Raw genomic sequence first — 15,985 nt, forward strand, 5'->3', positions numbered from 1 at the left:
AGTAGTCACTTAGCCTTAGTCTGAAAATCCCTGAGGAAGATAAAGACCCTAAGGTCCAAATTATCACATTTCATTTTGTGATAATAAATGAGAAAGATGCCGTTCCCTTCCAGTCTTCCCCTTCCCAATGAAAAGCTTGAATCGACCTCTTGGCAACGTCTACCAGATGCTTCTTTCATTTGTATTTTGGTTCTAAACAGGAAAAAAGGTCTAGTCCCTTTTCTACTTTACAGCTCTTCAGTTGAAGACACCTGTCATGGTGGCAACTCGCTGACCCCCTCCCCCACCCCTGTTTCTCTTCCTCAGATGAAATGACATCAGTTTTTTCAATTGATCCTCACAGGACTTGCTTTCACAATCTTTACTTCACTTTTTCTTTAATCCTTTTAGATAGATAAGAGAATTAGAGCTTGTTCCAGAAATCCTCCAAAACCCTTCGAAAAATACAATTTCTAACTGAAGGGACAGTCTTTTAATCCTTTGTTCCTTGCCTGGGAAAGAAAATAGCCTTTTAATCTTTTGTTCCTTGGCCTGGGACACTGTGTAACCTACTTGAATGATCAATGAAAAGGCCTCCTATTTCTTAAGGGTATCTTGGTATTTTGCCCATTGTCTTCAAGGTTAATGATCCTTCCCTTAAACCAGAGGTTTTTGACTTTATTTGGGTGTATCATGGTGGAAACCCATAGACGACCATCTCAGAATAATGCAAGGTAGCAGAGTGGTTAGAGCAGTAGACTTGGAATCAGGAAGATCCAAGTTCAAGTTCAGCACTGGGAAGTCACTCAGACTTCTATTAGCCTTCATCACTCCATCTATAGGACAATAATAGCGTCACTGTCCCAATTGCTCCCAATTCATAAGTGGTTCTTATAAGGGCCAAATGAAATAATAATTGTAAAATTGTGAAATCCTTTTCTGAAAACTTAATAATATATAAATAGAAATGCCAGCTGTTATTATAATTAATTAATTGAAGGAAAAGCTAAGTTTCAGTTAGAGATTAATGAAAAACAAAAATATCATTCCTTTTCCCCCTCCACCAGACTGTAGCTCACTTCATTTCTATGCCCAGGCCTTTCTTCCTTGGCATTCTGCTCCTTCCTCCTCCTCTCTGCCTTGTCTCCACTCTCCTCTCAACCCTTACCCCTTTGTCCTCATCTGGGGAACATACAGGGAGTCGTTAGTCTCAATTTAACAGAGTAATGACTTTTAAATAAAAACACAGTAGAAATGGGTACTTATCAAAATGGAATGCTTTCAGCCCCATGCATTTAAAGAAGATATAAATTTTAGGGCAGGCACTAAATTTTAACTGCAATCTGTGAGAAAGCCTTTTCAGTAATTCATAGAGAAAAATTAACAAAGCGAAAATTGCTTATCAGTGTTCTTTTGAAGTCCTGCTATGGAACATAATTCTACAGATCATTAGGCCCTGCTCTGAGGACGAAAGATTTCTATTGATTGAGAGAAGCCAGAGAGTGAGGCTGCCAGCCAAGGCAAACAGGCGCCAAGTGAAGGAGCTGTCCAGTAACACATTAATGTCTTCGAGGTCAAGGGCAGGATGGAAAGGGGGCTGGCGCTGGCAGATCCAATTTCAGCCCTATGCTCTCTGGTCACTATGATGTCATTGCAGACACTGACCTTCCTTCTTTGGAGAGCTGACTTTTCAACCCAGAACTGAATCTTTGTGGAAGGATGTAACCAGCCTATATAGGGGCATTAAGGCAGGGAGGGAAGGTGGAGAATTTGGGTCTCAGATCAAAGGTTGGAGAAGAGAGAAGTGAAAAGGCAAGATGAGAGGCAAAGATGAGAGCAAAGATGAGAGAGGGACTGTGTGTGTGTGTGTGTGTGTGTGTGTCTGAGAGAAAGATGGGCAGACAGACAGACAGAGGGAACACAGGGCTGTGAGGGCTTGGACTCTCACTTACCCCCATGTGACAAGAAGATGTTCCACAGATCATAGCCAGACGAGAGGTAATTGGCTGGTCTTCACAGGGCAGGTTATATCCTTTCACATCTGCTCCAATCACTCCTATAAGAAAACAAAACAAATTCAAATTCCTTCAACATATATATATATATATATATAGATAGATAGATAGATAGATAGATATAGATATAGATATAGATATATAAAATCAGCAATACAAAGATATCTTACCTACATACATACATACACATCAAATATTCCTTTAAGAGAAAAAAACTGATGAGAAAGATTTCTCTTCTGAAGGCCATGCAACAGGTAATAGGGAAACTGATGTTTCAGTTCTACCTTGTTGAGAATGGCTTCCTCTATGGGAAGAACTGAGCAATCAACCAAACCTGATTTATTAAGTATCTTCTATGTACCAGATGATAAGAATAAAAAGGAAAGAAAAGGAAATATTCTCTGCTATCAAGTCTCCATTACGCTGGGGGAAACCCAACATATACATGGAAGTGTCATAATGGATAAAGCATTAGATCTAGGATCAGGGAGAATTGAGTTCAAAAGATACTTGGTAGCTGTGTGACCCTGGGGAAGGTAGAATAGAAGGAGAGAGAAAATGGGAGGGAGGCAGGGAGGAAGGAAGAGGGGAAAGGAAGGAAAGAGGGAAAGAAGGAATAAAGGGAGGAAAGAAGGAAGGAAGGAAGGAAGGAAGGAAGGAAAGAAAGAAAGAAAGAAAGAAAGAAAGAAAGAAAGAAAGAAAGAAAGGAAGGAAGGAAGGAAGGAAGGAAGGAAGGAAGGAAGGAAGGAAGGAAGGAAGGAAGAAAGAAAGAAAGAAAGAAAGAAAGAAAGAAAGAAAGAAAGTAAGAAAGAAAGAAAGAAAGAAAGAAGGAAGGAAAGAAGAAAAGAAGAAAAGAAGGAAAGAAAGAGGTACTTATTAAGCTTCTACTTCAAGTCAGGTACTATGCCAAGTGCTTTCCATATAGTTCATTTGATCCTCTCACCCTTGAGATGTAGATGCTATTATATACATTTTATAGATGAGAAAACTGAGGCAGACAGAACAGACCTATCTACCCAGGACCAGACAGCTAGTAAGTGTGCAAAACTGGATTTGAATTCAGGTACTATTGACTCCAGGCTCAACCCTCCTTGGATGTAGTGTCAGAAGTTTCTGATACTCAATACTTTTTTGGGGGGTGGGATGGGTAATCACTTCATTTTCTGGGCATCACTTTTTTCCTCCATCAAATGAGGTGCTCTCTTTGAATCCCAAATCTATAGTTAAATTGAAAGGATGTGGAACAATGTTACTTTAGGTCTGAGGTCTCATTTTCATTGGAAGGAACTAGGAATGGAATTACTCATGTAGCAGAGTTAATGACCATCACCCTGCGATTTGGTTTTGTCTCTTTGTGCTTCCCTCAACCCATTTCTCTGGAAGAATGGATTTATGAGCTGAAAAACTGAGAATGATTATCTCTCTTAGTTATTTGGCTTTTATTTAGCAAATAACCATTCCCTTAGCCATAGTTGGTCTTCAGAGAATGAAAATGGGAATATAGTCTCCAAAGGCTATGTCTTTGACTAAGTGGAGGCCAAAGAAAAGATTAAGACTGGTCACTAGCTAGAATGTTTACTCAGTAGGCAATAAACCTCAGTAATAGATAAAATCATGAGGGTACAAGATTGAGGAAGCATTCTAACAGTTGGGAAAAAGAAAGAAAACTACTACGTTTTAAGATAAGGGAGCTACACATTTGGTCTTCATTAAAGAAGAGGGGGAGCTGCAGAACTTACTTCTAAGTAACAGCAAAGCAAGGAAGACTGTCTAATTGAGGCTATAATACCCAGAGGACTGAGGTCACAGGAGAAGCAGCTGACATAAGTGACTCTAAAGCACCCAAAGCATCAGTAATCACCCAGGTCTCACAGTCTTTATATAACAAGGGACCTCTCCAAATAGGTTTCTTATGATGAAGCTGTGTATTTGTGGGAAATCATCTTTCCAGGTTTATAGGAGAAAAGACTGTTTCAATGATGATGGAGATGACAATGATGTCTCTTCAAGAAATGTCTTTGATTTAATGTATGTCTTTTGCCTGATTTTTAAAGTGAAACATATTGGTGGGAGCTCTCTGGTAATTGATTAGGGTGCATTGATTCACAGAATACTTTGAACCCAGTTGTTCACTGGGGGAACTGATCTAAAATTCAAAAAGGTGTCCAAAAGTGTTATCCTATGATCTGACAGCTGAGAAAGAAGATCCTTCTCGACCAAAGATCTGGAAAGATTTTCTAATGTGGGTGGCTTTCAGTCCATTGAAACTGTGAAGTGTTTCCCAATCAAGCATATAAGAGAAGAACTAGCTAATAAAATGTTCCATTGAATTATAAAGATCACCATAAACTACACATAGGGATTCAATTTTTAAAGAATTAGAATTGAACAATATAGATTCAATTGCATGAATAGACAGAACTATTTTAACCAAACTTTGGTGAATCATAAGTCAGTTAAGTGGTATAGTCCTTAAAGAGTGCTAGATGTGGAATCAGGAAGATGAGTTCAAATCCAGCCTCAGACAGTTGCATGGTCCTGGGAAAGTCACTTAACCTCTGCGTCTTGTTTTCAAGTATTTTCACTGTCTGTCAGCTGTTCTTGAAATGTTTTCCCCTCTTCATCTTGGCTTCTTTCACATACTTATTAAATTGTATATACTAATGGAAATCTTTCCCAATTCCTCTTAATTTGAATGCTTTCCTTCTATTAATTATTTCCCATTTATCATATATACATATATTATTTGTTTATATTTGTTTGTTGTTGCCCCATTAAATTGTGAGCTCCTTAAGGGCAGGATTATATTTTGTCTCTCTTCATTTCTGGTGCTTGGCATTTTGCTTAGCATATACGTACACATACATATGTATGTGTATGTATATATGTATGTATGAAGACATTAACAAATCCTTATTTACTGACCAAATGGTCCTATTTTCTCAACTGAAAAATGGAGATAATGATGCCACTTGCCTCCCAGGGTGGTTGTGAAAATCTAAATAGTAGGCACTTAATAAATACCATCTTCCTTCCTTTCTTCATTTTTTTTCTAAGTGCTCAGATTATTGTTTACAAATTGGAAAGTTCCTTATAAATGTCAATAGCAGTAGTAATGGCACTTTTTATTTTGCATGTTGATTTGTAAATATATGAGAAGTATTGGTTAACAGAGTTTTATATAACAGAATTTATGATGAAGGAAACAGATTTTTCCGTATTTTGTTTTTATATATTTGTTTTATATATCCAAACAATCAGTCCATAGGTTTTTAAGGGTTTTTTTTTTGGCAAGGCAAATGGGGTTAAATGACTTGCCCAAGGTCATACAGCTAGGTATTATTAAGTGTCTGAGGTCAGATTTGAGCTCAGGTACTCCTGAATCCAGGGCCAGTGCTCTATTCACTGTGCCACCTAGCTTCCCCTAGTCCATAGGTTTTATTAAATACTCATATCTGCCAGATACTATACCAAGAATGGAAATTGGAATGGAGGGATTTAGAACTTTCCAAGATCATCGAATATGATTTCATTTATGTAAAAAAACAGTAGATACCTGCTTCTAGTGCTATCTGGTCTACTATGGGGTTGGGAGTACCTCTTTTCTATTAGAGAACAGTCTGTCTTTAAACTGCCCAACTTTATAACTAACTCTGAATAAAAAGAGACCTTCACTCTCTACATTGGACTTCTCCACACTGGCATCTGAGAGTGAAAGTCTCTTTCAAAATTGGTTCTATCAATTAGTACAGGGAAAGTGAAGTCCTGAGGGTTTTCTTTGACCTCCCTATGACATGTGGCATTTTTCTTTGTCCTTTTCTATTACGGGTACAAGGGATGAAGTTTCTCATCTGGTCCAGGTGTATAGGATTCCAAAATCAGAGAGTCTAGAAATTCAAGTTAGGCTTCAGTCAGTCCAGCAGAAAATAAATTGAGGAAAATGGGTTTGAGGTTTGAGTCTTGAAATAATGATACTAATGCTATCTCAGAAAATTAGGTAAATTGTGAGTTTAATCCCCCTTCTCACTCCAGAAATGACAGCTGGATTATGTCCTTCAGGTACGGTATGGGGGGAAATGCTTGAATGTTTCTTTGTATTATAGCTTGGAAGTAAATATTTCTTTGTAAAAGCTAATCCAAAGTTAAGTGGTTTAATGGAACTGGAAATGCTAGGCACAGAGTTCCTTAAATGGGGAAGAACATAGTTTCATCAAGTCAGTGGAGAGAAGAGGGATTCCCTCAAACCTCTTATCTTACTGGGGGGGGGTAAAAATCTAATAATCCTGATCCTCAGACAGTAAGGTCAAGGATCACTATGCTTTACAGTAATAAAAAATAATGCCTGCTCTCAGAAATAAAAAAATACAAAAAAGGGAATATTGAGGAAAAGATGTAAGCAGCTTGGGAGAACAGGAGAATTTTTCTGTAGAAAGTGGCTCCTGACTTAAGGAAGGAAATTCAGGAATCTGAGAGGCAGAGGGAAGGAGAGATGGAGGAGAGCAAGGGAAATGGAATAGGAGAGGGAACAGCAAATCAAAGGACCCAGAGGAAGCAAAGTCTGGTCAGACCTTAGAGAGTCTGTGCAGGGAAATAAAATTGAATACGGCTAAAAGCAGGTTTGAGTTAGTTTACTACTGAATAGGAGAATAATAGTCAGAGCTGTCCTTTAAGAAAAGTCGCCCCCCCCCCAATAATAAATAAATAAATAAACAAATAAATAAAAAAGAAAAATCCCTTCACTAGCTGTGGTGAGGATGTCGTAAAGTGATGGGTGACTTGAGACAGAGAGATAAATTGGGCTGCTACTGCAAGGGGATAAGTCCCTGATCTACAGTGGTGATAAGGGAATGGCTTTGAGAGAAGTTGTGGAGGTAGAGTCTTACTTAGGAAGAAAAGCAGAGTCCCATTCCTCTGCTTTCCAAATATGAGAAGCAGTCATAGAATTCACCCCTAGAGCTTTAAAGAATCATCAGCCCTGGACTTTGGCTCAGGAATATTCATGAATATTAACTGGATGCTTTAGAGAATCAGGTTTGACTTGGGAAAAGGAGGTTTCCAGCAGGGTTAAAATTCCTTTTTCTTCTTGGTGATTTTGGATGCCATAAAAACATAAGAAGCATTGCCCCCTCCCCCCATTGCTCAAATCCCTCTGCTCAAATAGAAGAATTCTCAGGGCCAAGAGACTAATCCAGCTCTTTCTTCCTAAATCCTTGTTGCTCATCAGAATGTTCCATCCCTTGAATCCCTGCCAAGAGGAATAGTGTTGATGGCATCAAAAGGACTGTTTTGCTCAGTCTGTCTGTGAATAGTTATGAAAGTGGCCTAGAACCCAGGGCTGACCACACCAAGGTCATAGACTTGACTGCATCTCTTTATTGGCTCCAGGCAGTCCCTAAAACCTCCCCTCCCCTCCACTGGAGTACTGTGTTGTCGTGGTTCCCAAAAATGATCCTAGCATAAATACTGACAAATAACATGAAGATCAGAGAGCTCTCAGGATAGGTCTGGTGGGAGACTGTGTGTCTGCCTGCTAATCTCAAGAGACTAAATGCAAATGTCAAGAGCTCATTCTGTATCAATCAACAGGAATTGATTAAGGACCTACTATGTGTCAGACATAAACTTTGTGTTGAGGATACAAGGATAGAAATAAAACATAGGAAGACCGATTGAAGAGACTGAGAAGAGAAGCCTTGTCAGAAGGAATCTTAGATAAAGGAGCTCTGACGTGGTCTGTTTGACCCCAGATGGCAGAATTAGAAATACTGGATAGAAACTGTGAAAAGACTAATTTGAGGTCAATATGAGGAAGAATGAGAGCAGTGCAAAATTTGAAAAGGGTAACTTGAGCATGGGTGTACAACCTTTTCACTCTTTGGGGTCACATCACTCAATAAAAGCATATCAAGGGTCTCATATAGAATTTAATATTTATTTATGACTACAATGTAATCCATTCTACCAATGACTATAGTAATAAAATGTAAAAATATAATAAATTATTATAATAAAAAATAATGAGTATAATAAAACTTTTATTTTTAAACAAAAAATAAGAACACACCATTTTTAACGTGAACATTGAGCCTGCTTTATGAATGCCAGTGCACAGGGCAGCTAGGAGGCACAGTGGATAGAGAGCACTGGCCTTGGAGTCACGAGGACCTGAGTTCAAATCTAGTTTCAGACATTTAATAATTATCTATCTGTGTGGCCTTGGGCAAGCCACTTAATCCCATTGCCTTGCCAAAAAACCCCTAAAAAAACAAAACTTGGGTATTATTTAAAAAAAGAAAAAAAAGAATGCCAGTGAGTATATAGATATAAATATAGATATAAATATATATATAGATATATAGATATAGATATAGTTTGATAGAGGTTGTAGTGATGTGAAGAATATTTTCAAGAGCTTCATCTGAAACTTTTGTTCTATTTTTATTTTTTTGTAGGATTCCTACAGGAGAAAAGTTGTTTGGGAATATGCTTCTAAAGGGCATGTTTATAAAATGCTGAATATTTTTCTTTGGTCAGAAGCAACTTATTAAAACATCTAATAAAGACATTTGAAAGCAATTGCTTTGACTTGCATATCTGATCGCAACTTTATACATTCTGTTTGCACGTTTGCAGGCAATGGGTTGTTGTCAACTGAGAATAGCAAAGACATTGAAATGCAGTTGGTGTTTTCTAAAATCTTGAAATCTAGTCTCAAAGTCCTTCGACAAAACGGTAATTAATGTTCCCACGATAACGTTGTCTGTTGCACACACAATGAGTCACATAGCATTTCAAAGTAAAGATTCTAATTCCTATACGCACATCTTTTATAAAATCAAACTCAAAAACAACCAAAAACTCTGGCAGTCTATGAGACTGAACAATGCTAGTTATGTGAAAAAGCTGACCCTGTTAGTTAAAAGTTAAGCTGGTCTGTGATGATGCAAAGTTGGCCCATGTGTTCACCTGTTTCTTCATTTTCCAAGAATGGGCTTTGAGGCTTCCCTATGGCCATGTCCATGGGTTGGACACACCCGGTCTAGAGGGTCCTTCTTCATATCAGTGGGGATTCTTTTGGAGGCATGGGCCAAATTAAACATCTACTGAAGTCCCTTTTACTCTTAAATGCAATGAATCTGTAAATAGACCATTTAGGTGCTGTCATTATCAACTTGACTTCAGGCTAATTGATGTGGGTGGGTGAGGGTAGGGAGCACAACAATGCTCAGAGACTTCCACCTTAGTTATAGAAGACCTTCACTTAAGTTATCTGAACCAGAATGCCCTGATTAGTCTGGTGAGCTATTCAACAGCTATAAGCAGAGATTTCCCACAGCTATCATGAGGTGGGAACAAGTCAGAGAAAATCATGATAATGATTTGTTGTTGAATCAAACGCCATTTGGGGTTTTCTTGGCATAGATATTGGAATGGTTTGCCATTTCCTTCTTCAGGTCTTTTTTTCACTGATGAGGAAACTGTGGCCAGCTGGGTTAAGTGACTTGCCCAGGATGGCACAGCTAGTAAGTGTCTGAGGTCAGATTTGAACTTTTGAAGATGAAGCTTCCTGACTCCAGATCCATGCACTGTGGCATTACTTAGTAGCCCTAATGATTATCCCTCCATCTAAGAGATCACAGATTCACTGAAGCATTGTTTATCTCTATCTTACTCCACTTGGAGACTGGAAGCTTCCTGAAGGTAGGACCTATGTCTTAACTGTAGTTTGCATTTCCCTCAGTGTCTAGGCACAGTATACTTGTTAATAGCAGTGGCTTAATAACTAAATGCTTACACTCACAAACACACACATATTTTTAGCACAAAAATAGATATTGTTTTCAGTCAAGAGTTTTCAAGGAAGCAGATTGCCCAGAGGTATATTTTCACGAAGTTTTCTGTTTTTAATGGGATTAAAAAGTTTTATGTTCTCTGTTTTTTATTTCAAAGGGGATATGTTGAACAATTTCCATTTTTTCCTTAACTCAAAAGAAAAAAAAATACTACTAAATAAAGTTAGCTGCAAGTTGGTTTTTTCTTGTGTGAAGTTTTTAATTAATTTTAAAAAGGATGTAAAAAGCCCCTAATAGAAATAAAAGCTCTCCACTCTAGCCTTAGAACACAAGACATCATTCATTACAGTTCAGAAGTCACTAAACTTTCTTAAAACCCAGTTTCCATATGTCTAAAAGAAAGACAATACAAAGGGGGCCATGGAAGGATCTCAATACTAAGAAAGGGTTTGAATATGGAATTACTTATAATGAGGTTAGAATACTGGGGGGTAAAAAATCAAGTTATTCCATCTCTCTATGCCTCAGTTTCCTCATTCATAAAATGATACAGATGGCTTCTGGTCCTAGAGTCATGACTCAGTGATGCTATGAAGTGTCGTGGTAATGCCCAGGCAAAAACTGATGGGGAAAATCAAGCAGGGCAGAGTTAAGAGGATTTTTACAAGTTTTTCTCTCCATGAATGAATGAATACAAAAAATCATATATTATATGTTCACTCTGTGCAAAGCATTGGGGATAGAAATAGGTGACTAAATGATGATCTATGTGATAGCAGAAGAAAATGATGCCTAGAGGAATAAAGTGATTTGACCAAGACCTCACAAATGGCTAATGGTTGAATTGAGAAGAGCCTCCAAGGACTCCTGTATCTCCAAATTTCCCTTTAGGAAATGGCTCTTAAGAGCTGAGAGAATTTGAATAATTCACCTACCTTCTCTCAGACTCATACTTAGCACCAGAGTCACTCTAACCCACCCCTCCTTCTAATTCTAAACTTCAGGTCTCCTCATCTAACAAATGGGCTGGCCAATGTCTATAAAATCTAACCCACTGAGGTTGCTGTGAGAAAAGAACTTTGTAAACTTTAAGGCACTATAAAAATGTCAGCAGTTAGTGGATTACAACAACCATTCTTGAGATTGAAGGGTGTGCTAGTAAATATTTAACAACCTTCTCTCAGGAAAAAAAAGTAACAGGACAGTCATTTAAGCTTAACCTACATTATTGCAATTTTCTCATTTCTTTATTAAGAGTAGACAAAGTCAAGTCCTGAACTGAACAATTTTTGAGGTGTAAATGCTCATATTGGGGAAAGGGAAAAGATTAAGCATCTCTCTCCTACTCTGTGCTGCATGCTATGCCAAATTATAGATGTTATCTTATTCTACTTATAGGTGTTACCTTTATAAATCTTATCTTATTTGATTCTCACAACAACCCTGCAAAGTAGGTGTTGATCTGTCCCCAACTTACAGTTGAAGAAATTGAGGTAAACTTGTTAAGGGTCACACAGATAGTAAACTACTGAGGCTAGGTTTGATCTCAGGTGTTCTTGACTAAAAGTTCAGAGGACTATCCACTGAACCACCCAGTTGAAAACTGGACAAGTCTTTTTTAAGGAACCATTTGGAGCTGGGTCCAGGACATGCTTGACTGAATGATGCATGGACATGTTTGAGGATTTCCCTCCATATAATAAGAATAGAATTATACAATCCAGATGTCAGAGGGGTCATAAAGGGTCATCTAATCCAACCCAGACTTGAATATCATCTCCCTGTTTGCTTTCAGTCTTTCTTAATTCCAGTTCATTTTTCACTCAATTAATAATCCTAAAAAGCAGATCTCGATATGTCACTTCCTTCATCCTAACCCAATTAAGAAAGGGTCCCTCCTGTAACTTTTTCCTCAAGGATCAAATCCCAATTCCTTTAACTAGTATAAATCCAAACTGTATTCAACTGACCTTTGCAATCTCACTAAACATCAATCCCTTTTTAATCTTGGGTGTAGTCCAACAGAGTTATTACCTCATCTGCCCTCCCAGTATGCTATCTCTTGCTGCCAAACCTTTGCACAGGTAGTTTCTTCTCCATCCAAACCTGGAACACCTTCCTTTCACCCCGCCTGCATTCACAGATCTTGTATGAATATAAAAGTTTCCTGATTCCCCCATTCCTAAAGCCCATGCCTCAATGTTGTATTAATGACTTTTTTCCTTGGTATCCTTAGGGGCAGCACACTCATCTTGAATATAGTAGTAGCCTAATAGATGTTGACTGAACTGAATATAATTGTACTGAACAGCACTCACAATAGTCACAATTAGTCTTCATCTCCTTGAAGATGTCCAAAAAGAAGGCTCTTTTTCCTCCCAAGATGGTCTGTCTACTCTACTTTGGACAGTTCCAATGTTGGAAAGTTTTTATTACACTGAACTCCTTGAAACTTTCCCCAGTCTTACCCTACCACACTCCCACCCTACCACACTCTTCTCAATTCGTCTCTCTGGGACCCAACAAATCAAATTGAATTCCTTCAAATATTTGGAGACAGAGATCATGTTCCCCTTTCCAAATTCAGTATAATATAATCTTCTTTGTAAACATGAATTGTTTAGTTTGCTTTCATATTCCCAGTATGTGGCACCCCAAGGGCCTTACACATAGTAATTAATAATGCTAATTGGATTAACATGAACTAATATCTTCCTTACTCCTACCTCTACACCCTCAGCTATTTTATGTTCAGATAGGAACATATTAATTATGCTTGCCATCCTGTTCTGGTAAATAAAACACTAGATTTGGATTCAGCAAGACCTGGATTCGGATACTTCTTTAAATACTTATTAGTTTTGTGACCCTGAGGTTGGTTGGATTCAAGGTCCTTTTCAGGTCTCTATCTGTGATCCTATGGTCATTCTGGTCTAATGGCCAGAGAAATGATGAGAGAACATCAAGCAATTTAATTAATTTATATGTAAGGAAAGTTGATTAAGTTGGTTGATTTGGTAAGCTATCTAAGCTAGAGTAAGATATTTTCCCAGAGTAAACTCCATTTGGGGACAAAAATGATCCAAAGAAACCATCATATATATATATATATATATATATATATATATATATATATATACATATATATATATATATACACACACACACACACACACACACACACACACACACACACACTTAAATAGACAAATGAATTTATGATGCCCCATTTTTGGATGTTCCCTCCAATGATGTGGATTAAAGTCAATCCTGTGAGACTCTGGTTTATTTCCTTTCATTAAATTATGACAGGGGTTTCACTCAATGCTCTGCAGACATTTTTGGCCTTCTCTTGACATCACCAAGAGTACATAGACCATTCATCAATTAACCTTCTAGCCAATTCAGTTATAGGGCCATCAATTTACAGTTGTAAGGGATTATATAGAGACTACACTTTTTTTTTTCTATTTATACATGTCTTTGATGAGATGGAGGGTCAGCATCGTAAAGTGGGAAAACATTGAGTTTGGAGTCTAAGAATGGATTTTGAGGTAGAAAATATGAGAAAAAAATCCCATCTGACATTTACTACCCTTATGACCTTGGAGAAATCCCTTAGACACTCTGGTCATCAGTTTTCTCATCTGTAAAATAAGAGAAGTGTGTTTGATCACTTCATATCTCTGAGTATATGATTCTATGATTTTGAACTTCAGGTTATCTTGAAAATTTTTTTGTCTATAGTGTTATAGCCTGCTCATGCCCAAAGCATAACTCTCCATTTTCTCTGGGTGATGGTTTTCACATTTTCAGAGATTGTGGGGTTCCATGACTCAAAGCCTGACAGAATTACTCCAAATACTTGTTAAAATGTCCAGTAATTCAATAGCTAGTGCCCATTTGACCCATCTGACTCAGGTCTCTGGACCATGTCTGGATTTCTGTCAAACCACATAAGGAGTTCAGAGTCACTAGATGAACAAGGGGCCATGGGACACACAGATACCCTTGTTCGAATACAAACAAGCTTCAGCCATTGGCAAGGAGGAAAAAAGAAGCAAGACAAAGTGGTGTCCTTTTTGAATGAAAACAATTTATAATCCCCCAGTGGGTCATGAGTGCCCCTTGTTTCATGAACTCCTGAAAGAAGAGAATGCAACCACCAAGACAGTCTTCAGAATTGCCCTAACCCCTCACATTTTCTGAGGGTTATACAATGGAGGACTTATTACTTATTCATCATAGAGAGCCAAGTGAAAGGAGAATAATCGGAGAAACAGGGACAAAACCCTTAATGGACTGGGGGCTTGATTAGTGCCAGGGGGTTGGGGTTAGGTCTCAAATCAATCACTTTCTCTCTTCTCTTGCCCCCAGCCCTAATGCCCACATAACTGCAGAAGAAACAGCTCAAAAACAGAAGGGAGGAGGTTTTGTTTTCCATCTTGAGAAAATCTCTGTTCAAGACCAATTTGTTTTTGTGTTAATCCTGTCCAAAAGAACTCTGGGAAAGTAACATAACTTAAATATCATAATACTGCACTTGGCATACCTTGGTGTCCTCAACCCAAACGACTCTCTACCTACTTCCAACCTCCTTCCCCAGCTGAATGATTTGCATGAAGAAGAAAATAGCCAGCTTCAAGTCCTGTGTATGAAGGTACTCCCAAATAGCCTTGGTTTTTGAAATTCAGTCAGCTGAAATGCCAACTATTTCAAAGCTTTCCATATAATGAAATCTAGTTAAGGCTTGTCCCAACAGATGACAGATTTCCCCTCCCTTGGATCTTCAAGAACAGCAGAATAACCATTGGTCATGAGAAGATAGTCACCTTTACCTTTGGACTGTGCCTTTGGTTTGGACTAGATGATATTGCCTCTGAGTTTTTAAGAGTCTTGGTTCTCTAGATGTTGTTAAAACATATGTAATTCTCCTTGAGGACAGGGCCTATTTCCTTTTGCCTTTGCATACCCAGTGGCTGGAGAATAGCAGGTTATTAATAAATGCTGATTAACGGATTGATTATATTCAGAGATGAAAGGTATCCAGAGGAGAACACATCAAGTTGATATTAGTTGAAGGAATTGGGTATATTTGGTTTGGAGAGCAGAAGGTTCACAGAGGACACAATAACTCTCTTCAAGTTTAAAAGAGCCATTGGTTAGTATAGCTGTTTGCATCTTTAATCCTTATAAGAAATCTGCTAAGGTCTTTCCATGAGCTCATATTCCATGAGCACTTTATTTGCAGATTGCCCAATTGATTTCCATGATTCTATAACACTGCTTTGTGTTACAACTTAGGCTATGTCAATTAAGGCCCCATGTCAATCATAAGTCATTGTCCAAGGGAATACCTCATTTGGGAATCCTATAGACATCCACCTGCTTGAGGTATTATAAATTCTGTCTCCTTAGCAGTATCAGTTCCCTTTAACCCAGAAAAGTTTGTTGTTCAGTCATCTTAGTTGTGTCCAACTTTATGTAACCCCATTTGGGATAGTTTTAAGCAAAATTGCTAGAATGTTTACTATTTCCTTCTCTAGCTCATTTGACAAATGTAAATCTAGTAAAACATCTTATAAAAGTAAACTGAGTAAATCCAGGCAAACTGGGTGAAGTTACTTTCCCAGGGTCATACAAATAGTAAGTGTTGGAGATCAGATCTGAATTCATGAAAGTGAGTTCTTTTGACTTGAGGTCCAGTGCTTTATTGACAGTGGCACCTAGTTGCCCTAGAAAAGAAAGACCTGACTATTAAGTTCTTGAGACTGACAAATTGTTTTACCAACAAAAATGACACTAAAGAAGATGTATTTTCATCTTCCCATTTGCTGAGCTCTAATAACCACTAAGCTTTTTCTGTACCCCACAGTTAATCCCTTCTTTCTGTACTGTCTCCTTTACTAGAAGGTAACTTCCTTGAGTGAAAGAACTACCTCATTTTAAATATATATATATATATATATATATATATATGTATATATATATATACATATATATATATATATATTTCATTAGTTGAGTGCTTGGTACAAATTGAATTCATTAAACTGACCAGTTGTTTCAAAAAATTTACATAAATATGAATTTATTGTAAGGTCTTAGAGGTAGAAGGTATCTAATTCTCTGAACCTTCTGTTCATTAGAACCATAAAAATCAGAAATTTAATTCTATTAATTTCAATGACCATTTGT

At 37.7% G+C, this 15,985-nt stretch overlaps 1 protein-coding gene across 8 annotated transcripts in view; it reads right to left on the reverse strand.

Annotated features, from left to right (window-relative positions):
* The window catches only part of FGGY (FGGY carbohydrate kinase domain containing), a 529,413-nt gene that overhangs the window by 182,833 nt on the left and 330,595 nt on the right, over positions 1-15,985 (reverse strand). For all 8 annotated transcript variants that reach the window (XM_074221312.1, XM_074221313.1, XM_074221311.1 and 5 more), the window contains one exon: positions 1,932-2,035. In XM_074221312.1, coding sequence (XP_074077413.1) covers positions 1,932-2,035 — 104 coding nt within the window. The remainder of the gene's footprint in view (positions 1-1,931; positions 2,036-15,985) is intronic.

The sequence above is a fragment of the Macrotis lagotis genome, chromosome 2 (genome assembly GCF_037893015.1).
Source record: "Macrotis lagotis isolate mMagLag1 chromosome 2, bilby.v1.9.chrom.fasta, whole genome shotgun sequence".
NCBI classification, from domain to species: Eukaryota; Metazoa; Chordata; class Mammalia; order Peramelemorphia; family Peramelidae; genus Macrotis; species Macrotis lagotis.